The 24,376-nt window shown below is 38.7% G+C and overlaps 1 protein-coding gene across 2 annotated transcripts; it reads right to left on the bottom strand.

Annotated features, from left to right (window-relative positions):
* Positions 1-876: 876 nt before the first annotated feature.
* Positions 877-24,376, bottom strand: VPS36 (vacuolar protein sorting 36 homolog). Of its 2 annotated transcripts, XM_032496236.1 has the most exons (14): positions 24,185-24,374; positions 18,791-18,859; positions 17,325-17,395; positions 13,809-13,920; positions 12,731-12,820; positions 11,911-11,997; positions 9,774-9,806; positions 9,575-9,652; positions 8,814-8,948; positions 7,387-7,452; positions 5,896-5,960; positions 5,290-5,374; positions 4,266-4,342; positions 3,821-4,175 (listed from the first exon to the last, which is right to left on the bottom strand). In XM_032496236.1, exons 1-14 carry the CDS (start codon positions 24,278-24,280, stop codon positions 4,082-4,084), a joined length of 1,158 nt encoding a protein of 385 aa, XP_032352127.1. In that variant the 5' UTR covers positions 24,281-24,374; the 3' UTR covers positions 3,821-4,081. The 2 variants fall into 2 exon arrangements, with proteins under 2 accessions (XP_032352128.1, XP_032352127.1); XM_032496237.1 differs by lacking the exon at positions 8,814-8,948 and having other exon boundaries at positions 877-4,175; positions 24,185-24,376.

The following is a 24,376-nucleotide window of genomic DNA, read 5'->3' as shown; positions in this document are numbered from 1 at the left end:
GTGTTAAGTGACAGTCCTTGAACTTAAAGGAACCCAATTTCTCTGTTTTCTTCTGACATCAGGATAACAATTAGAGGACAAGACAGTCAAGTATATGGGAGAGACAATAAATCTTAATGGAGTTTAGAAATAGAGTTGTGTCCTAGAAACAAATTTTTCAGGAGCAGGTGGGATGGAGCAAAGTATGGTTTTGATTATTGGGGGTGGTGGTAGTAGGTGAATGGGAAGAAATAAAAAAAGAAAGTCTGGACAAAGTGGGGAGGGTATAGCTCAAGTGGTAGAGTGCATGCTTAGCATGCACGAGTTTCTGGGATCGATCCCCAGTATCTCCTGTAAGAATAAATAAATAAATAAACCTGATTACCTCTCCCCACCAAAAAAAAAAAGAAGTTTGGACAGACAAGGAAGGTGTGCCCCAGGAATAGGAAGGGGCAGACCTCACATTGTTCCCTGGCCCAACGCCTTCCACCTGATGATCTCTTGGTTCTTGTGAACCTACTGTTCCAGCTCTCCCTCTTCCTCCTCAGACCTTCATGAAGGTTCCTTCTTCTGTCTTCCAAGAAGCCATCCCCTTAAAGGCAGGGGCTGTATCTTACTTCTTTTGGGAGGGGTAATTTTATTTATTTATCTATCTATTTTTAGAGGAGGTGCTGGGGATTGAACCCAGGACCTCGTGCACGCTAAGCACGCGCCCTACCACTTGAGCTATCCCCTCAGCACCCTCTGCACTTTACTCACTTCTGTATTCCCCTAGGGGCCCACAGTTCCTCACACAAAGTCAACAGGTATTCAAAAACTGTTTCTTTTTATTGAATTGAATGGGAGATAAAGTAAGGTAAAGAGAAGCCAATTTATAAACAGGCATACACATCGGAGTTCATTCATTCAGTAGGTATTTATTGAATGCTCACTGTGTGCCAGGCCTCATTCTAGGCTCTGAGGACACGTCCATGAACAAAGCAGATAAAAACCTCTGTCCTTGAGAAAATTATACTCAAGATCTATCATAAGGGATGGGATTAGCAATAAATTTACATAAATTCAACCATATCAATCAGCCAAAAAAACCCCCACCACATTTAAATAGTATAATTGGTGCTGTAAGTCTACTGTTGATACGTAATTTTTAATTATATATTTTACTTATGCATTCATAAAATATTCATACCCATGTATCACTCTACAGACATTCTAACTGTAAGATTATATAGAGAACTTTATTGGCAATTTAAGAGATTTTCAAGGATCATTTTGAGCATGCTCGAGTCCATCCTTAGGCACAGCCTTTAAAACCTAACCACCTTGTAAACTGTGACTGGACTGTACCAAAATGGAAACTCTGAGATTGCTGGGCAAGGGAGAACCATTTTAATGTGGTTAAGTCCATGTCTGCTCAGTTTAGTCTGGTAACAGGGAACCAGAGATAGTACATTCACATAAATACACATGGTCAACAGTGGACTTCACATCAAGAATTTAAAAAAAAAGTTTGTGAGCCATTTCCCATTCTTTTAAAACAACTAAAATAGTAAGAGCTTGAGGTCATAAATATTTATAATCAACTCTTGACTACAAAGTCTAAAAGAAAAAAATCTTAACATACTGGCTTATTCTGACTAAAGGTTTATCATTTTCATGTATTTTTTCAAAGAGTAAAAAGAACACCAAGTTGAGAAAAATCATTTTTAAATTTTGCAATAATTCTACTCTATATACATTAACACCAATCATTTAACTCTGAAAACATTCTTTGCATATACAATGTAAAAAAATTTTTGACAGTATGACTAGAAATCTTTCATTATCATAAAGCTACAAACATTTATGCTCCTAAGAGCAAAGTCAGAAAAGCAAAAATAATAATTATAACAGTGATAAGCACCAAGACGGAACTTTTTTGCACTTAGGGCCTGATTGGTTGTATTTAAACATAACCTCTACCAACAAAGGACCAAAGTGACATCTTATTTGGCAAAAACAAAACAAAATGGATAAAAATATACATACAGAGGTCTGGAAACAGTGAAGAATGCCCACTTTAAAGCAATAAAAATCAATCATACTTGTTTTTAAATTAATGTGATATTTGCAAAATATATCCATGTCCATGTTTCTTCTTCTTTAGTTCACTTTATACAATTCAGACGGCCCATCTTTGTTAATGTGCTGTCACACTAGTGTAAATAAACATGCTGAACTCCGGGAGTTTGCCATAAGGAATCCAAACCATCAGAGCCAGATCCAGTAGCTCAATCTTAGTTGCAACTCATTCCAACTGGTGAAACAGATTACCTTCCTAATTTTTGAAAACCTTAGCCAGATGAGATATCGTGTGTATGTGATATCGTGTGTGTGTGGGTGTGGGTGTGTGTGTACATGTACAAGTTTGCCAGAGCAGCGTGAGAGTGAGTGCATCCCAGAGAGAGGAGTGACATACAAACAACCGTACACAATGGCCCGAAAGACATGGGCAGCCAGACACTGAATTTCCCCCAAAACAAACCTGAGGCTGAGCGATGGGGGAATGAAGTGACAGGTTTAGAAAATGAAGCCTAAGGCAGGATGCCTCGGCCATAACATTCCCACGACACTGGAGGATGCGAAGCAGCAACAGGGATCAGGGATCGACTCTGGCTGCACTTGGATGGATTCCCTGGGTCTGCAGCTGAGGATCCCTGGAACTTCCCCAGAGGGCATTTGCAGTGGCCTCTGACAGTGGCTCTCCACCTCTTCAGTGAGAAAGTCTCAGGGATCCCAGAATCTGAGCCTGGGTATCCCGTCCTCCTGGTCTCAGCACAGATACCATCCCTTCTAGAGACTCGGCCAAAAACTATCACTGCCTTGCACTGCCACCTCAGCCTTAGCAGGGGGCTCTCCTTCTGTCCCTGTGGGATCCCTGAGTTTGAGGTAATGCCAACATGCCGTATGCTATGTAGCAGGAACGAACAAAGTCAGGTAGTCACTTTAAAACTCAAGCAATCAAAATTCCTATTAGCCAGTTTCTGTTATCTCAGTAATACCTTATAGTGAGAAAGTTTCTCCACACAGCTTATAATGTGTGGGGTAAAGGAAAAAAATATTGCTAGAATATGATACAAATATTTTAAAAAGTTCAGCGTTGAAACTCCCTCTTAAAGGGAAGGAAAAGAGACTATTATGTTTCCACCTTCTACTTTCCCATCCTTGGCTTTGAGGTAAAAGAGCACCAGGGTTCCTGTAAAGCTGGTTAAGGGTCCTCCAGGCTCCTGAACCCTCACAACAATCCTAGGGAAATCCTGAGCCGTCTGCTTCCCACGTGTGTAACCGTACCTCTGGGCATGTCTATACAGCTCGTTAATTCAGTTTCAAAATCTACAGCATTTTTAAAACAAAATGACATAGTTGCATTCCTTAAATGCCAGCCATGAAATCATCACTAAAAAAAAAAAAAGGAAGAAAGAAACTAGTCAGATTATATATACATAAATCAAATAAAATTCTCTCCTTTTTTAAGGTGTTTTATTTGGTCTGTTGAAGACATGTTTATGGCTGCTTCTAAAAGCCCTTAGGAAGAGTCTCAAATAACATTCTACAGTTTGATGTTTTGTTCCAGTGTTGTCAGGTTCTTGAACTACACTGTAGGTGTAAATTGTTTCACCAAAAAAAAAAAAAAAAAAAAAAAAGAACACACCCCAAATGGGCCCATTAAACACAGAAAAAAAAAACTTCATTTATAATATAGTGAATTTTAGTCACACCAAAATAATGATCTAACCTGTCCAAATATGCACTTCCCCAGTGAACTGAATTCTCTTCTTTAAAAATTGGTCGGATCTGAAGATCAAGTTAAACCCTGAGGGTTGCTATACAGCTGTAACATGATTTCAAATTCATATTGGCATTCATTTTTCTATATTTTCCTATATTTATCCTAAAGAAGCTTCCTGGATCATAGTATTTAGGGAGAAATTAAATGGGTTTTATATCATTCTGGGAAATGCCAGTAAATTCTCAGTTTCTCAGGGTTTACTCCTAGATCAATGTCATTCAACCTCTACATGATGCAAGGATATGGACAAAAAGTATTTCAAATACAAAATTCTTAGCTCTGTGTCATAAATAAATTTGGGTAAAACCGCAAGCCTTCCACTGAATCATCTCGGCAAAGATGGCCCATCTTCTCTGCAAGAAGCAACCTAGGAATCAAGGGGGAAAACCACCGTCATCCATCCATCCACTCAGAAACACAAACACTAGTTGAAGTGAAGAGCGAAGACCTTGCTCACCTTTCTTTAGCCAGGAGGACAGACATTCCCACGAGCTTAGCAAACTCTTCCGATGTTAGGGATCCCTTTTCTGAAACCTAACAAACACACAGCAGGAAAACGTGATTAAGTTAGGCCACCTAGGCAATAGCCTGGGAAGAGTACCTACCAGTATACTCAGGAAATAACTGACAACTTTCTACTAAAATTCAAAGACTGCTCACTTTAGAACTAAATCTTTTTCACTAATGCTTAATTCTACAAAAGTTAAAGGACCCAGAACAAATACAGTAGAGGCTAAAACATCTTGAAGCACTATGTAATGTAACAAAGGCACTGTACTGAAGCCTGAAAAGAACTATCCTGTACTTGACAAGGAACATAAAACAAATTCTAATTGAGTGCATAGTACATGCACCAGTGAAGGACCCTTATACATATGAATAGTTTTAAAATATGTGGTAGAAATATCCATAGCCATGGTGCTTTCATCTGGTTTAAAATAAAATGTATAATAAATGTGAGTTATTCAAATTATACAGGCTCACCGCAGAGGCTCTGAGGCGATATTTCAGATATCCTAATAAGTATTATCAGCAGTTTGGCCAGTAAAATCCACCTAAACTAGAGTTGCTTTCCGTATTTTTTGAAGCAATTATTTCACAAAACAATGAATGGTGTTTTATAATGCAGCTTCTGTATGTATCAGTGGGGAAAAAAAGTTCAACCATGGGTAACATTCTGATTTACAAAGTTAAGAACTTGTTCTCAAGACTGAGTTTCAAATGAAAAGAGAGCAAGCTCCTCACTAATTCCTACTCTCCTTACAAGGTATTACGGGCGTCGGCAAGTTTCAAAACGCTTTCAAAGCACAAGTGTGATTAATAGTTATTCATTGTTAATGACAAAGCGTTTTCAACTGGGTCTGTGAATGTTACTTTTCAGTAAAGTTAAATTCAAAAGGAAATCCTGTTTCTCAAGTTGCTAAGCACCGGGGTCTTCGCGTGGCAAGATCTCAGGACGGGAGGAAGCCGGGTTCCCGTACCGTCTCCAAGGCTGAGGCCACCATTTCCTCCTCCTTGTGGGACTGCAGTTCAATGACCATGACGCCACTGTCAAACACTCGGAGCCTAAAAATCGCAGACAAAAGCTGTGAACATCTGGGATCTCCAGCCCCTGAGAAGGTGCAAGTATTTTTCACTTTCATTTATGCCCAGGTATGAGGGGCAATATTAACACAAAACTACCTTCAAAATATAACAACCACGGGTAACCATGACATAACTAAAAAGCTCGTGAATAAACAAACAGTAAATAAAATTCTGAGCTACAATTCACATGCTAAATGAGATATGCCTGGTACAATTTTTTAACCCGAGAATAAGGAAAACACAGTCCACAGCTGAATGATGTTATTCTGCTTCTCCAGAGACCAGGAGACGTGTGTAAGGGCATAGGGACTGGTCATTGTGACCTCAGGGGAGGAACCAACGTTCTTCAGGCGAAGTGACTTCTGCCCACATTAATATAACGGCAGGAGGGACAAGATGCTGGCTCACCACATGGGACAGCAGGCCTGGCAGGGCCTTCCTGCCCACTCAGTGCAGAACTGTGGCTACAACTGGCGAACTTCCTGCAGAAGCTCTTTTACCTGAGAGGTAACTTCAGTGCTGCCAGCATCTTGCATGCATTCACCAAATCTTCTGGTGAGAGCAACTAGTGGGGAAAAAAACCCAGTTTACACTGCAAATTAATAGAGTATTGCTATATAATTATAGTGACCACTAAAACATTTAAAAATGATCATGTATCAAGGATTTTAAGTGGCTTAATCACTACAAGGTAAAAAGGCTTAACAAAGAACCAGAGACATCTCTATTAAAACAGAAATATAATAATTCAAGTCATATATGTAATTTTAATGGTCTTATACACACATTAAAAAATAAAGAGACACAATACTGAAAATCAACTATATTTAAATTTTAAAAAGGTGAAAAAAGTAAAAAGAAACAAGTGAAATTTTAATACATATTTTTATTTAACCCAGTGGATCCAAAAATTCAACATATAATTGATATAAAAGTTATTAATGAGATAGTTAACACTTTATTCTGTACTAAGTCTTCTAAATCCAGTGTGTAATTTGCACTTACAGCACATCTCAATTTGGATTAACTACATTTCAAGTTCACAGTGGTCACATGTAGCTAGCTAGTGGCTACCCTCCCCAACCATGTGGCCTTGAAGAATCACCCCAGTGCGGTGGTGACAGGCACAGGTGTGAGTCACATACAGTGGCTCCAGAGCCAGCCCAGCCTGGATCCGAAGCCCTGTCAAGCCAGGTGTGGCCATCGTCAAATTATTTAATCTTTCTAAGCCTCAATTTCTTCACCCCCTAGTCATCCCCTAGATGGGGACAGAATGAGAAGCTACCTTACTGAATTGTTGGGAGGATAAATAAGGTAACATGTGCAGAGTGCCTGGTGGACAGTAAGTAGTCGCTGGTGGCAGTTAAGATGACTGCTCAAATAAAAACACAGAGCAGAGGCTTAACTCGTGGGACCCAGGTGAGTGCTGCAGAGACGTGTGTGAGTTGTTCGCGTTGAGGTGACTGCTGACACTACAAAACTGTTTGGCTTCAGGGGCACAACGAGTGCACAGACAGACCCTTGGAGGCCAAGGGCATCTGGACGTGAAGGGGCAGCGAGAGCTGACATATAGCCACTGCTGATTCAGAGCCACAGGAGCAGGGCAGCTTTCGCTCCATATTATCTACAGGCAGTTTGTATCCAACCCGGCTCATTCAAGAGAGCTAACTGTCACAGACAGGGCATCGTGCACAACCTTGTTCATCACAATACAAACACAGGATATGAGAGCTCTGAGATATCACTCCATCTAAATCCTTACTTTAAAGGTAAGAAACCTGAGTCCCAGAGAGGTTAAGGAAGGTACTCCAGGTCACTCAGCAAAATCAGGAACAGAATCTACCTCCTAGTATTCCTTTCACTGCACCATGCTGCTTCTCAAAATAGTTTTAATATCCACAGCCCTTCCTCAAATTGTATTCAATGTAGAGGAGTTTGCTTTATATCAAGAAAGTCTATATTTAGCTAAAAGAATCTCTAAATATTCTTACTTCCATTCCTCGAGCTCGGTTTACTAAACAGTACACTTCCGTGAGTGACATTATTCCCCCTCGTTCCTGTTAAAATATGAAATAAAAAGAAGTATTATGGTTAGTACAGGTTAGCACTTCTTGACAGAAATCAAAATCAGAGTGAAATCAGAAATCATACAATCTCTTATGGAGCTTTTGAAAATTATATTTACACACAAGGGGAACCTAGTCAGATACCATGAGGCACTTCAAATTCCATATTTGGACTTTAATGTCATTATTACTGTTTAACATTTACTTAAATGAAAAGAGGGGTTGTACACCATGTTTCAAAAAGTGTATTTAAATAGTTTAAGTTATTCCAGCTAATAAATGAAGTAATTATAGAATTAAATAAGAATATCACCATTTTGCAGCCCCTAATGAAGTAACAGATCCAGATAATGATTGTCAGTAGCTGCTAACATCATACACACAAAAAGACAATCAGGTATTAGGCACCTCCTGATGGAAATGCACAACACCGTCTATGAAATACTGTTGTCAGAAAAAAACAAACTTCTAGCTATAACTACCAGGTTACAGGGAAGCACATTAACTTACAACTTAGCAAAATCCAGACTCTGAGACACTAAGATAAACTACTAGTTTCTCCACTAAATAAACTGTATAGCAGACAAAAGAGATGGGAGAAGGGAAAAACATATAGAATTAAAAAACAAACTTGAAAGAGAAATCAAACAATTTCAATGTATCCTGGTTTGAAAAAATCAACCTAAGAGGAAATGTAAACACTAACTAGATATTTGATAATATTGAAAAATTATTTTTAACTTTTTAGGTGTGAAATGGGATTATAATTTCATGTAAAGGCATCTTTATCATTATAATTACATATTGAAATATTTACATTTAGCAATGTGATGTTTGCAATTTGCTTTAAAATAATTTTGCGAGGCAGCTGGTTTACAGATGAAGCTGGATGATGGGCACAAAGGAGCTCATTACCCTCTTCTGTTTCAACATATATTTGAAATATTTCTTCATATGGGGGCTTAATAAAGTTTTGACTGCCTGAATAATGTCAGACTAGGAGATGAATCTGTATTATGAAATTATTACTAGTCCACTATATTAAGACTAGATATATGAAAATGTGTCTAAATATATTCAGATCATACATTTCCTTTTGAAAATAGGAAATAAGAAAAAGCTCCTATCAAACAGACTGAGATATCTGAAATGGAAATTAAAAACAATTTAGAAGATTATTGATAAAGAATTCATTAATAGGTACACTGAATTAGTTTAATATTACTGAAAGGAAAAATACCATACTGGTTGAACAGTGACATCACGGAAGGAGTTATGCTCTTGTTAAGCTTTCTGATAACATGGAAATAATTTAACATAATTTAAAGAGACCATCTAGGTTTTGTTGTTACCTCTAACGGCGCCTGCAATATTCCGGCCAGCTGTTTGGCCAGCTGCATGTGGTACTGTGTGCCCGAGCCGTAGGTTTCCCTGGTAACCGGGTTAGCTATGCCCATGCTCAGCAAATAGGATTTAAACCTGATGGTCTACAACGAGAGAAGACAATGCACAAGAAGACTCTGCAGAACTGGACTCCGTCCAGCATCTGAAATCCTTCATCATACATTCAGTCCTACTCCATCATCTCTGTATCTACCCATTTCTTCTGCTGAGTCTGGGCTGTGAACTACATACGAGTAGACTTCTAGTAGTTCCCTATCAAAATGCAATTATTTTACTCTTCCTTCTCCTGTCTTAATCTCATACTCCGTTTACCCTACAAGTTTGGTGGCAGAGGAGACTAAGGTAACAACTATTCTCTGTTTAATGCAACCAAGTGATACAACTGAAACGTAAAAAGGAAAATGGCTGTGACCAGATTGTAGACAAAGAAACAGATATCAAACTTATGGGTATGTCTAAAATGCCACTCCTTATGCATTTCAATACCTCTGTTTTCTACACTCCAAGAAAGGGTATTAAAATATCCTTTAATCCTACTAGAACTAACGAAGTTTTTAAGGCTGATTTTTCCTTTAGCATGTTCATATATCCTCAAGTGCTAAAAGAAATCAAACACTACATTAAGAAAGGAAACCAACAAATCACCAAAATGTCATTGGATTATTTGTGTAATCTAGTTTCTAATGCCTTAAAAAAGCAATCCATTTACCTCATCTTCTGTGATATCACCTTGCTTGTCTTTAATCTTATTAGCAATTGATTTTGATAACTCCACCATTTCCTTAGCCTGTCAAGAGAACAGTAAAAGATCGAAAAGAAATAATGTCCCCGAAGCATCTGCTAACAAAATATATTTTCAGAACTATATCATAATTGGTATCAATTTAATAGATGTAAATGATGCGTACCTTCACCATTAGTTTGCTGAGGTCTTCAAAGGCCTGAAATGAGAAATGAGTTTTTGTTGCAATCTGTCTCAAGAATTAAGATGTTTTAAAGTAATAAAGCACTCTATTTTCTTCCCTTTGATAAAAATTTATGAAATTTTCTTACAAACATCAATTTACTTATATGAATACTCATACAAGTAATAAATCTGCCTTATTTTAAGAATTCAGTTTAGTTAGGAAACCATAAATTTTCCAAAACCACAAAAAATAACTTCAAATTTTCAAAGAGAAAACAGTTATTGATTAAACAAAAGGTGACAAGAGTAATAGTTCAGAAAATATCATTCACTGTTCTTTGACACAAGTAAGAAAATTTGTCACTACTAATACAACATGTAAACCAACTATACTTTAATAAAAGAAAAGAAAATTTCTCACTGTTTTTTTCCCAAAACCATTTCCAGGTAGTAGGTCAAAAATCAGAGGTGTTGTAAAGCCTTCCGGACTGAAACAGCAACATGGTTTCTTTGGACCCAATGACTCTGGGTTTAACAGCAGGTGTGATTTAACTGAAGCCGTAAACCTCAGCCTCTGAATATCAAACAGTTTCTACTAGTAGCATTGTCCAGAGTCAACATCACAGATGGAAAACATTCAAGTACCACCAAAACGTAGCTAGATAAAACCCATCAACTGTTTTCTACAATGAATATCCACTTCAAAGTCCTCTTCAAACTTCATCAGACACATTTATAACTCATTTATTTCAAATTACCAAAAATATACTTCCAGCACAGAGTATTATCTGTCTAAGTGATGTCCACAGATGTTATGCTTTCAAACCAATTAAGCAACTTAACATTAACTGAAAACTCTTTCAATCCACACAGAACGGTGCTCAACAGGTTCTGACTGGCTGGTGCCCATCTGAACCACACGCAGGAAAGCATCCCCCATCTGCAAAAGGGTTTTGCTAAAAGAATAGAGTGTTGTGTACAATTCTTATGGCCGACTCGCTGGGCTACTACCAAAAACAAAGGGGAACGAATGTGCACACACCTAACAGGAATTTCCTCAGATAAACAAAAGGCTTAAACACTGGATTCTTATCAGTAGCAGCCAGCAGATGCAGGAAACCTTTTGTGGGAAACTCTGGGCACCAGCTTGAAATCAAGGCAATTTCAACATTTAAATGCAGGGCAAATCACACACCAACCTAGTTTTCAAAACTAAAACACAAACACTTTACACACTTAGATTTTCACTTTGCATATACAAACTATGAGTAGATTTCTTTTACTCTCGTGTAAAGAAAACTAGTAAGATAACACTTTAAAAATTTTATACAGTAAATCACTTTATTTACTGTTTTCATAGAAAAATATGTTAAAAATAAGTGAGTCCACACAGAATACATAAATTAGCCCTTATTGCTTATATTCCATAAAAAAAAAATTTTAGTGTCTCAGAAGAATTACCTATAAAATATTTTAAGTAATTTTAAGCCATAAACTTCCTCACTTCTGTTCCTATTATTATTCTAAAATTTGGAATTAGCAACATTGTTTTTGAATCTCTCCAAATCCCAACACAAAAACGGGACAACCGGATCGCCATACCAAAAACCCACAGGCAGCATATACTACAAAACTCAGTGACAAGATACCCACAAAACCCCCAAGACACAAGCAAGTGGGGACAAACCACCATGAGCCACAAGACCTGCGTGATACCAGCATCCAGGCAGGAGGAAAAGGGACGCACAGGGCAGCTGGCAGACCTGAGAGTAAGAGACCCCGCAGAGCCCACACGAGCTGCTGGAAAGCAGACGGGCCAACACCTCTGAGTTCATTACGAGTACCCTCCATCAACTCCACCTAGACTTGAAAATCTACACACGACAATCCGTGATGTTTTCTAACACCACAGAAAACAAATTTGTGCTTTTGTTCCTTTTTGGAGAAGGTTTATAAAACACCTTTTGGCTAAACTATGCTAACCTGAAACAGACCTGGTAAATGGAGTAAGAGACTGTGTGGCTTCAGGCAAACTAAATACATTCCAGTACACGGACTGGAGTCAGTCACAGCTGCATCCAAAAGAATGAACAAAATGGCTGAAAAAGACAGCTGACCGGAACTCATGCAGAAGTTACCTCAGAAATGTTTTTGTCAGTTTCTTTTCTTTTTTCTTCCAGTTTCCTTTCAATACCTACAATTCCTACAGCCCTTATTCTTCCTGGCTGAAAAACAAAAGTGGAGAATAAAAAGCACAACACAGGAAGGACACAATCCTTTGTAGCCCACCACATTGTGTTTTCAGTGGTGGGAGAGAACCCACAAAGAACCCAAGGAAAACAGCACACAATTATATCTAGTTTCCTTCCAAAACATTTGTGGGCCTCTTGCATACATAACTGATCTTCAAATCATTATAAAGGAAAACGGAACATAACAATAGATGGTACATTTTACTCCACATTGTAGCTAAAAATTAAATTTCCTATTCATTTTTGTTCTTTCGGCAAGCTTTATGCATAGATCAGATATTTAACAGGGTCTCAAATGTGCAAAAAATTATTGTTAAAATTTGGGTACTTGACGGTTATTATACAAGCTACTTTTACACATCTGAGTGTCTGTCCATAGTTGGCGGTTAACTAGACTGGCCTGGAAAACGTCACCCAGCGGTACTGACTGTTCTCTCAGATGCCACACTAATTATGAAGAACAGAATCAGGAAGTAGAATCTAACTTCTGTTGCCCCCAAATTATCCTGGTAAGTCGTCATTAATTTTTACTAAGTGTCTACTGCCTACAGAGCACTAAATTAGGTTCTGTGAAAATAAATGTTTTAAATTAGAATATCATTATTTTGTTTCTGGCAAGTGCTATGATCACAGAACTCTTTCCCCTTAATGAAGATGCAAATACAGAGCTGAAAATACTGGATTAGGAAACAGTTTAAAAAAATACCTGGGGTCCTCTTTTTGTTTGTAATGACTGGGAAACTGGCATATTCTCCCATCTTCTCTGTGTCATTTCCTCTGATAATCGCCTGTAAAACTGTTAGGCACATGCAGACACTTTAAATGATTCTGTAGCATCCTCGCACAGGTCATTACTTAACATTTCTTTAGTTGAAAGGTCTGTTTGGTCATTTGCAACAAGCCTAGAATTCTCAGAGACATCAAAGGAAATCAGAGGAAGTTCTTTTCTTGGATCAACTTCAGAAAGCACAAAGGAGAAAAAGAAAAAAAGAAGAAGGACCTGACCTTCTATATAAAGTGCACTATTCTCAACAAAACGATGAGTGACAATGAAACAGACTTATTTTAAACAATCCTGCGTACGTGGATTGTTTTTAATCTATAGTGAAACAGTCACAGTGCCAAGAAAAATACACAACTATTATCCATGAAGGAAGTAAAGAATAATTTGTCTAGTTAAAATGTGAGGCCAGATACTAGGGTCAAAACAAGCCTACACTCATAAAAAATCAACTATATTTTTCAACTACAGAGAGAAGGACTTTAGCTAGACACTTAAATTTGCTTAGTGCCTACTGTGCAAGGAACACTGGGTGAGATGCTATAGAAAAAAGAACATAAATCATTTATGACCTCGATGGAGAGATAAACATACACCTGCAAATGTCTAAAAAATACTTACACAGCAGCTTATTAATCAGAACATCTAGACTATTACACTGTGGAATAAGAATGTAAGCAAATAGATTTGTATGGAGTTAATACAGACAGTCTGTCTGATTTAAGGCTGGGGAACTTTCAGATACTGAGGCAGACTGTACCACTGAAAACTTTATTAGTAGCCCAATATCATAACTTAGCCCACATCCAGCCCCTGCTTCCCGTTCCCACTGAAACCTAAACTTCATATCCTCCGCTGATAAGGCTTAAGATATAAACATTTTTTTGTAAAAATATGGTGAAACCTGGTATGTTGAACAGCACTGCCTCCCATCCTATTAACAACAACAAAAATATATGCAAGCACACATTTCTAGTCCAGTCGTATTCATACGGAAACTCACCTCAATCTGACCATGTTCTTTGAAGGAGAGCTTGATGTAGGAGTTCTTACTACTCTGGAATGGACCAGGTTCTTTGTTAGCAGCTGGGTGAAGATGGACCACTATTTTGGCACTTAAAATAGAACGAATGTAATGTATTTAATCGCCTTATTAAAAAAATCACTAATTCAATTTTCTCAACTTTTAATATATTTCAGATCACTTTTAAAATTCATATGGAAACAAAGAACATCCTAAAAGGAATCCTTTTAAAGTCTGTATCAACTCAGTATATTTTTTAAATTGTGTGTGTGTGGGGGGGGGTAATTAGGTTTATTTATCTATTAATTTAATGGAAGTACTGAGGATTGAACCTAGGACCTCATGCATGCTGAGCACATGCTCCGCCATCAAGCTATACCCTCCCTGTCATATCAATTCAGTATTAATGAACCTTTCAAAAATATCTCTACTTAAAATTTATAATATGTGAACCAAAAAAATTCAAGTTACCCGCTCTATAGATTAAATAAAAATGTGATTTGGGGAAATAAATTCTCTACAAATTTGCAAAATTTGGGGTGGTTTATGATATTAGTTTATGATTAGGGTTTTCCATCTACAGAGTCATCCCCAAAGGTTTCCAGGGGGGGCCTATTAAGTTCTGCCAAAGCATACCACCTTACTCATTTGAAAACAAAATGTGAAAACTTATCTGTGGAAAACTGGCCAGCTGACATTTTATTAAAACTCCATCCAAAACTAACATTCTACAGTGTCACTTTTTGAAAATGTCACTCAATCAACAACAGGATCTAAAGAGATATCTAAGAGCAAAAACAATTCTCAAAATGCTGTTCCTCTAGGAACACAAACAACCATAATCTTTATTTCTACTGTTGCCCTCTATGGTATTAAAAACACCACCATATTTGTTCAGTTCTGTTAAGTCTTTTTTCCCACCCAGCTCAATAAACAATCTTCTATAAATATTAGTGAAACCAAAAAACTCAAAAGTATCTTGCATACCTACCTCAGAGCTTTTTCTCTATGACCACATTACAAATACATCTATTACTCAATATTACTTTGTCTGGGCCCATAGAGTGGCGTAAATATCACTCTAAGATTGAAACACCATGTGCGGGGCCTCCTTGATGGAACAAATGCTTTGGTTAGTGAACTTGGGCCAGACTTGTACGGACTCTTCCTCTGTTCCTTCGTGATGAACATCTTTAAGTGAGGTGAGCAAATAAAACTGTGTGAGCAGAATCACAGGACTGTTTGAAATTAACTGTCAGGTAGAGCAACAAAACTATGACAGTTAGGACCAGGTGACTGAGCGAATGCACCATACAACCTACAGTCTTTAAAACTCAAAAACCTGAGCCCTACTCTCAGAATTGGTCAAAGGAAACCCAATGAAAAGCTAAGAGATTATACGAAATGAAGTTGAAAAATCCCAAAGTCATCAAAAACAATCCATGCTATTTTTTCCATATATTCTTTTCTTGGCTCATTCAATTAGCATATTTCACCAAGTTTAAAATCCAGGAATTTAAAGAGATAGGTTCAGAGATGTTAAAAAATGCAAATACACACACATCTTTGAATCAATGAGATGTGGTAATTGTGGGGAAGAGCTGGGAGCTAAAAGGAATATTTGAGAAAAATTAACTTGGCATATTATTGAATTCCTCCTCACCGGAGATGTTTAAAAATAAGACGATAATGTGAAGGTAAATATTTAAATATTTTTGTTACAGAATTTAGATTTCCTTGAAACACAGCAGAGAAAATTCAAATGATCTGGAACATCCTTAAAGTTTGTAGAATAAAATAAGCAACATATACACATATCAAGTCATTGTGTTGTACACCTGAAACTAATATAATGCATATCAATTACACTTCAATTTAAAAAAAAGAACTTAATAAGATGGAGAAACATGAGAAGGGGGAAAATATAAACTAGAGAAATAGCCTACTCGAAAAATCTGTGTCTTTTTAACCTTTTCAAAATGTTGGTTTGTTTCTTTTATGTCAAATAAGCAATATTTTATACTAGCTACAACATTATAATTGGGAGGCACTGCACTTCCACTGAAGTTCAACATTTGTTTAACTTCTATTGAAGTATAAACTACACTAAAGCTAAAGATGGGCCCATCTGGAAAAAAATTCCTTATCAGCTTTGTTCATAATTACATGCACATAAAATATAAAGCCAAAATGTGTAACCTACTTAAATAAACAGAAACCTGTTTTTTTTTTTAGAAACCTTTTAAGCTGTGGCTTTAAACCAGGGTGACCACATCTCCTGTGGTCCTGTTTTATGCCTGCCCTGGTCTAATTATAAACATTGTCCCCTATTACTCTTATAAATGTCCCAGTTTGGACAATAACCCTTGTGATACCCTATTCAACACTGATATCTAAAAAGTCAAAGTGGAGAAACTTAACGAACAGCTAGAAATAGGAGCAAAGTCAGGTATTTTTCTCAGGTGGGTCATTTCTGATTTTAAGTACTGAATTATAGATACACAGACTTGTGAAAGCAAATGTCTGTGGAAATATATACAGTGACAGTTGGCCCACATTTATTTATTATGACCTGAGGCTATTACAGCAACCTCAGCACTTGATTCATGCTTTAAAAATGACTTCCATTTATCAATGAGTTTAAGGCAGGACAACACCTCTTTTTAAAAATATATTTATTCCCCCCCAGTATAATTGGGACATAATTGATATACAACACTATATAAGTTTAAGGTGTAGAAGTATAATGATCTGACTTAGATACGTCATGAAATGATTACTACAATAGGTTTAGTCAACATCTATTGTCTCATATAGATACAAAATTAAAGCAGAAAAATAATTTTTTCCTTGTGATGAGAACTCAAGATTTATTCTCTTAACAACTTTCTTGTATAACAGAGAGCTGTGTTAATTATATTTATCATGCTGTACATTACATGCCTAGTACTTATTTATCTTACAAGTGGAAGTTTGTACTTTTTGACTGCCTTCACCCAATTCCCCCGCCCCACACCTTGCCTCTGGGAACCACAAGTCTGATCTCTTTGTATGAGTTTGAGTCTTTGTTTTTGAAGTATCATTGACTTACAACACGTGTTAGTTCCTGTTACACAACATAGTGATTTGCTATTTCTATACATTTCAAAATGATCACCACCATAAGACTAGTTCTGTCACCACACAAAGACATCACACTGTTACTGATCATATCCCTGACACTGTACCTTGCATACCGGTGACATTTATTTTGTAACTGGAATTATTTTTGTGCCCCTTAATCTCCCTCACCTGCTTCTCTCCACCCCCAGGACAGTGCACCTTAGGGAACCTCTGAACAACCACTGTTATTCACAAAGCCCCAACACAACCATTAGACTCACTCCCACACACGCAGTCATGGCAATGACTGACAGCAGTAAATCAACCAGGTTAACGATGACAGCTTGACTGGACACGTTTTTGTGACTAAACACTGTCATATACAGACCTTACCTTTTCCCAATTCCAGCTGCCTGTTCTTCAATGAACACGATTTGGGAAAGCGGAATGGCCATGCAGCATTCCTGGGAGCAGATCAAGAGAAAACATGAGCTGTAAGACTCGTCCGAATCCTTGTTTTATAGATTTAAGAGGGTGCCACATTCCTTTAAGGTACTTAATAATTAAGACAATAAAAAATAATAATGTTACTTTATTTCTTACATAAACTTAAGGAAACACTGAATGAAAAAATACCGTGGTGGCGTTTTACTGCATGGAAGAACACAAGACGTTTAAACAGCTGTAACTACCTTTGTTTTTCCAGGAGGTACATCTTTCAAAAAGCAGTATTTATATGAAAAGTTTTTACATATAATATATTCTTATATGGAAAACAAAGTAGAACAGGTAAATCAAAACAACTTCAAGGGGTGTGTTATAAGGCCTATTTTTCTTCCTTATAATTTTCTATACTTCACTCACCCACCCACAATTACTTTTTAACAGAAAATACTAATGTGGCATCCTTTTATTAGTATATTTGATTATTAAAATTATTACAAATGATTGGCATTTAATAGGTCTAAGGATTTCTAAATTAGCACCTTTATATGATAATCAAAAATTATACTAAGATTAATTTATAAACATATGGTTTAAAGACACCTACCCCTCTAAAAAAGCTTGCTTTCTTGAATGTATGTTTCTTTTAAAATAATTAGATAACATTAGCAGTTCTAAGGCATGCACTACCCACAAGGGTAATATCACCACCAAGGGGACAAAAACTGGTTTTGGGGGGGCAAAAAGAGTCAAATTTTGTGATGGTTAGTGACCTTTCAGAGAGCCTCAGTACAGTATATAGTTTATCTATGGAATTAATATTTCATGGAGGGATAGCATTTATGAAAATAACGTAGAAGAGATTGCTTACTTTACTGACAACACTGAAATTTATACACACACACACACTTGTAAGTTAAAGCTCTCTGGAATAAAGATATCAGGTCTATCTATACACATCACCTGCCCTCTCTTCCTAGAAATGAAAAGATGGAGTGGTTCTCCTCCTGCTGAGTGACTTAGCGACGGTTCTGAATATTTAGGTAAAAGCATGCACTTCACAGCAGACCGCTCCTCCTGACTCTCAGCAACTCTCAGGGATGACGGGTGGTTTTAAGGATGTATACGTTTAAGGGCCCCCCTTGCTGATAGGGACACTCAGGTGTAGGGTAGAATCTGATTAGTGTTTAAAAACCAGGAGTCATCATGACTCTCTATACACGAACTACAGACTTTTCTGGGGCTGAATGAGGGACCAGACCCCCTTTCAGAGAGACCATATAAGACACAATCTTCTGACATCTGAAAATGAAAATTTACTGTGTCTGTTTATAGTTTTACCAGAAAGAAAGAAATAAGGGGAAAAAATTCAGTGACTTAAAATCTAGAACAAATGCAAAAAAACTGTATCTTACATGATTTTTCTGATCTCTCCAAATCAGTCGGTGGGTACTAAGAAGGAGGGTCCCGGCATCAAATTTTATCTAGAAAAACAATCATCACAAAATATTAATAACATATCACTCAATGTGGTCCAGATTTTCTTCCCCATGAATTGCACAACAGTAAGTCAATCACATAAACAAACATTTTAGTGCTAGGGTTATCATGAGCTGAAGAGAAGCAATGCCTCACACTTCATAAGCTATATATACAGCCTTGCTTTCTTGCTAAAATTAGGGGAAAAAAACTGCAAATTACTTAGATATGTAACAACAGGAAAGTGTTTAAATCAAGTGTGATATACAACCATATTATGGAATCCATGCAGAGGCTAAACCCTCACAATGAGGGAGAGCTGCGTGGACTAGCACGGAACTCTGACGTAGAGTCAGTGGGGAAGAAAGCAGCTGACAGACAGCAAGTTGCATGTAACGTAATCAGATCGACAGACAGATATATAGAGAATCTCCATACCCCCAAACTGCACGTGAGATATATACAGATATATATGTGTGTCTATACATACATACACACATGAGTAGTAGGAAAAGGTCTAAATGGAATACTCAGTGACCTAACAATTATCTCAGAAAAAGTGTGAGGGAATGGGAGGAAGAAAAGCGAAGGGCCCTTTTTTAAAACTATACACCTCACTATTGATGGAATTTTTTACCATGAGATTGAATTTGTGTATGACTTGCATATTTTTAAATGATTTTTATATAATAAGAAAATCCAGAAAAAGACACAAACACATGCAAAAGAAGTGTGGATAGAGATTCATCAATGACACGGGGACACATAGGTTGCCCAGTAGGAAAAAAAGAAAGAAAAAAAAAGGAAAAAAGGTAGGATTTATATCTAATACACTGCACTGGAATGAATTCTAGATGAATCAAATATTTGAATTAAAAAGTTATAAATGCACTAGAAAAAAAATCACAAGAGATTTTTTAATCACATCAGAGTGGATAAAGTCTTTCTAAGAAAAGCAGTAAACCCACTAGCATTAGAGGAAAAGATTTAAAAATTCAACTCCACACACACACATGCACACAAATACTTCATGGCAAAAACCACCAATGGCAAAGATGGCAGACTGGGAAAAATAACTGTAATTCACATCAGAGACAAAGGGTTAATTTCCTTAATATATAAAGTAATCTTACAAATCAATAAGAAAATAGCCTGTTACCCATTAGAAAAACGAGCAAAGACTGTTAACAGAAAGATCACAGAAAAGGCACTACAAATGACTCAGACACATTAATTGATGCCCAACCTCACTGATAATAAGACTTAATATATTATTATACTATATTCATGATAGTAACATAGAAAAAAGTAGATTTAAAAATAGTATACATAGCCTGATTACACACACTATATGCCAAAAGTAATTATTTATATGTAGTAGGATTACTGATTATTTCAAGTTTTTTCTTTTTGTTTACCCATATTTAACAACTTTATTATTTGTCTAATGAGAAAAGATGAAGAGGTTTGTTACAGGCATATATAACTTCATGTAACTCCAAAACGTATATAAATTATTTTTTGTTAAATCAAACAAATGAAGAAATTTTTTGTCAAAGAAGTCCTTGTATAATATATAACCAACACACTTTTTAACATGAGTTTTAAAAAATGATATTCTAAGAGTAAGGTATGCCTGTATGACTAATAGCTTAATATTAGCAAGTCTTCAATAATATGGTTCACAAGCTTTAGGGGTAAGAGACCTGCACAACCATCTGTGAGAGATTATCCCACCAAGCACTTCAGCCTCAGAGGAAAGACTTCGGAGCGCCACGTGTTCCTCCGCATCAGCGGAGCAGACACACTCCTGGCACTTAATTCAGTCTGCCTTCAAAAGTTTTGGTTAATGTTGTGTATGCAAAACCAAAAAACTGAGTTTAAGCTATTTTAAAAATCTCTTTTTTGCCTAAAAGATTTCACTTTTCCAGAAGCAAATATTTTCTCAATTTGAGTGTACGTGATACTACATTACAGCTTAATGGTTCCGATTAAGAAACTACGTTATCTGACTGAAGTCACGTAAGGATGTGAATTGACGGCTGAAGCCAGAGGACATTCCATTACTATGTCAGTTAACAATGTGCACATGTTAAACGTAGCTGCTCTCGGTGAAGACATTGTGTAATAGTTCCCTTCAGGGATTCCAAGGGATTATGAGCTAAATCTGACAGGCAAGTTTAGGCTGGTTTCCTTCTACCACTCAGAGCCAGAATAATTTCAACTACTTAAAAGTTAGTAGTTAAAATAATGTAGGCATTCGCTGAATAAGCTCTTACTGCTTTGTTTGGTTTTGACCTAACATTTTTGTTATAAAAGTAATACATTGTTGGAGGGGGGAGGGTGTAGCTCAGTGGTAGAGCCAGTGCCCAGCACACGCAGGGTCCTGGGTTCAATCCCTAATACCACCATTAAAAAGTCATTAAATAAATAAACCTAATTATGCTCTCCCCCACAAAAATAATACACTGTTGAAAATCTGGACAATATTTTTTAAAGTTTAAAAAAAATGAAATTTTTATAATCAGACCAGCCAGAATGTGTGTAAAATGAGGCCATGATATTTATAGTTTTATAACTTGCTTTTTCCACTTAGCAGCCTATCATTAATTCCTCATGCCGATTAGGGCATATCATATTTAATTAACCGATTCCTGTGATGGACGTTCAGATTGCTTTCAACTTTCTCCTGTACTACATAAAAATAAATGACATATATAATACTGCTGAGATGAACATCCTCATTCATTACATCTTCCTGCATCTCTGATTATTTCCCAAGGGTAAATTCTGAAAAGTGACATCGCCAGCTGAAAGAAAAAAACATTTTCTAAATCTTCTCATATAAGCTGCCAACTTGCTACATTACACACTACAAACCTTCTTACATTAGTTTTTAAATTAGCTGAGGCTACAGGAGCTTCTGCGAATTGAAACAAATGACCTAGCTACACTGCTTATGAAAACAACACATTATCAGGTCATGAGGGGCTCATGAAAACTGCACCTGTATAAACAAGCAAGAGGCACTTGGGCGGTGTGAAGGGCATCGTCTAGCTCGTTCTACTAATCGTGTGACCTGAGACAGGTCACAGTTTTCTCAACCACCTCCTGGGGGTCTCAGTGTCCTCACCTTTGGAGGATGCGCTATTACATAACATATGGGGAACATACATATCACGTTACATAAAGAGTCTGGCACAGGACTGCTGCATTTTTGAAGCCCTCCAGCACAGTGAACAAAGGACAGGCTTTGGGAGTTTGATCAATAGAGATTTAACTCCTGGCTCTCCTGATAAGGCACTCTGGATCTTGGGCGAGTCACCCTATGTTTGAGAGTTCTCTTCTCTCATTTGGTGAAATACTCACCTCATCTGCCCAGGGAAAGGATTAAATTATGTAAAGCTCCTGACATGTAGTAGGTACTCTGGTTATTCCAGGTGCTTTTTTTTTTTTTTTAATGTATTTCACACCCACAATAAGCCAGAAGATACAGGATGAGTAAGGCGCGCTCACTGGCCTCTCAGGCAGCCCCGTGCACGCGGGCCTGGGGAACGTGTTGGATGCAAAGCCATGAAGGCTGAGCAGTCTGGACCACAGCGCGGAGACCCAGGGAGCCAGTGAGTGTCTGAGAGGGAACTTGCTCAGACCTGGAGGCTGCCCAGTCTTCAGGGCTCAGCGGCTGGACACCTTCCAGCGGAGGGAGGAAGCCAGGACACAAGACTTTCCCCCAGGACCCAGTCTGGCCCTCAGTCACACTAGGGACAGCTCAGCACGTGGCTGAGCAGATCCGGCCCGGGGAATGCAGGGGTGAGCAGGGAGCTCTGCTTCAATTTTAAGACACCTACCCCTCCTCCCTCACCACCATCAGCTCTCAGAATAGTTAAGAATTCTTGACTAGACCAAAGGGTCTCAACTAAGTTTGTCCCATGACTTTTGAATCCCCTGATACCTCTACCTACTTGTCTGCTAAAACAAGAAGCCAAAAATGTACGGGAAAAACTAGAATTTGCTACTTCAACATGGTCATATACGGGGACTAATGGTTTTGATTTTTTGTTGTTTTAAAGATACCAGAGCTATGTGCCAGCAAAGCTGTTCCTAATTTGTATATTAAAATTCCATAAAACAGGCAAAGTGTGGGGCTCTGCAAAATCATGACTGCCAGCAGGGAGTGGCTCTGGAGGAGTCTCTGGATACTGTCACTGTCAGGATTCAGTCCTGAGGGTGGGGCAAGCGCCAACGCCCTGAGGGAGGGGCGGTTGACTACGCTTCCCATTTACAACAGTTCCAACGTGTAACTTCAGTTTACAAAACGAAAACATTTAGCGTCTCCCTCCAACCAAAAGATGCAAACCCAATTTGAGATCAAATTAATAAAAGTACCAAGACAGTAATTTCCAAGCAAATTACTTAAGAAAAAGACTTTGACTCAATAATAGAAACAGGAGGAAATGCCCTCGGTGAGGCAGAGCCCTGGGTCTGTGTAACCCCTGCCCTCCACTACCTTCTACAAGGAAGGAGGCCTCAAGCTTCTGTAAGCACAGACCAGGAAAAGCTCTGCGTCCGGGAATGTATGCGAAAGTACAGGAGGAAGTTTCTCTAAAGAAACTGCAAAGGAGAGGTAGCAAGTGAAACTTCTGGAAACTAAAAACGCTGGTGAGTAAATGTGGGTTTTTTTTTTTTCAATTTTTCCAATTCCTTATACATTTCATCCAGAACAGGATGACAGTATGTATGCAGTTTGATGGGAGTTTCCAGTGAATGTTTACATACAGCTAGTATTCTCCTGTCAACTTGCAAACACATCTAAGGTTTATTCGTGGATCACAAGGCAGGGCCTACATCACTCTACAGAACAATCAAAACTCCTTTCTAATGCCATTCCACCACACACACACAAAACCCCAAAGAGCCTTCAGCCAAGGCGTCCCGAGCAGACGCTGACACCTGCTTTCAGAAAGCCCCCGGAGCCACCCCTCCCGCCCCGGCCGGGACGGCCCAGAGTCCCCCGGGCTCCTGGGTCCCACGGCCTGAAGCCACGCCCGGAGGGAGCGCAGGGAGGGCGGCCTCCTGACAAAGGCGGAACCGGCCGCGATCCGGGCGATGAATCAGGGCTCCCTGACGGCGCCGTGCTCGGCCCGCGCCCGCTGTGCCGCCCCGAGGAATCTCCCCCGGGCTGGAGAGGGGCCGCGGCCGACCGCGCCCGCCGGGAGCCGTTCCAAAGTCAGGGCCGGAGCCGAGCGCTGGGCGGGCGCGGACGGGCGGGGGCGGCGCCGAGCGCCGAGGCCGGGGCCGGGGCCGGGAGAGGGGCCGGGCCGCCGCCCTACCTTCTCCTCGCCGTCGTAGATGCGCACCCCGCGCTGCTGGATCACCAGGGTCTCGTTGATTTCCAGGAGGCCGCTGGTCCACACGAAGCGGTCCATGGCCTGCCGCCCGGCCGGCCTCCGCCGCTCGCCCGCGCTAGCGCTCCGGGGCGGCAAGCCGAGCGCCGGGCAGCCTGCGGCTGCCCCCTGGCGGCG

Source organism: Camelus ferus, chromosome 14, assembly GCF_009834535.1.
Source record: "Camelus ferus isolate YT-003-E chromosome 14, BCGSAC_Cfer_1.0, whole genome shotgun sequence".
Taxonomy (NCBI): Eukaryota; Metazoa; Chordata; class Mammalia; order Artiodactyla; family Camelidae; genus Camelus; species Camelus ferus.
Note: the sequence above shows the minus strand (reverse complement) of the source record. Positions and strands in the feature narration are given on the sequence as shown.

Coding starts and splice junctions, on each gene's coding strand:
- VPS36 (XM_032496236.1), bottom strand. CDS start 24,280: ATGGACCGCTTCGTGTGGACCAGCGGCCTCCTGGAAATCAACGAGACC. Junction 17,396..18,790: donor GGAGAGATCAGAAAAATCAT/GTAAGATACAGT, acceptor ATCTGCTCCCAG/GAATGCTGCATGGCCATTCC. Junction 12,821..13,808: donor AAGAACATGGTCAGATTGAG/GTGAGTTTCCGT, acceptor TGTGCCTAACAG/TTTTACAGGCGATTATCAGA.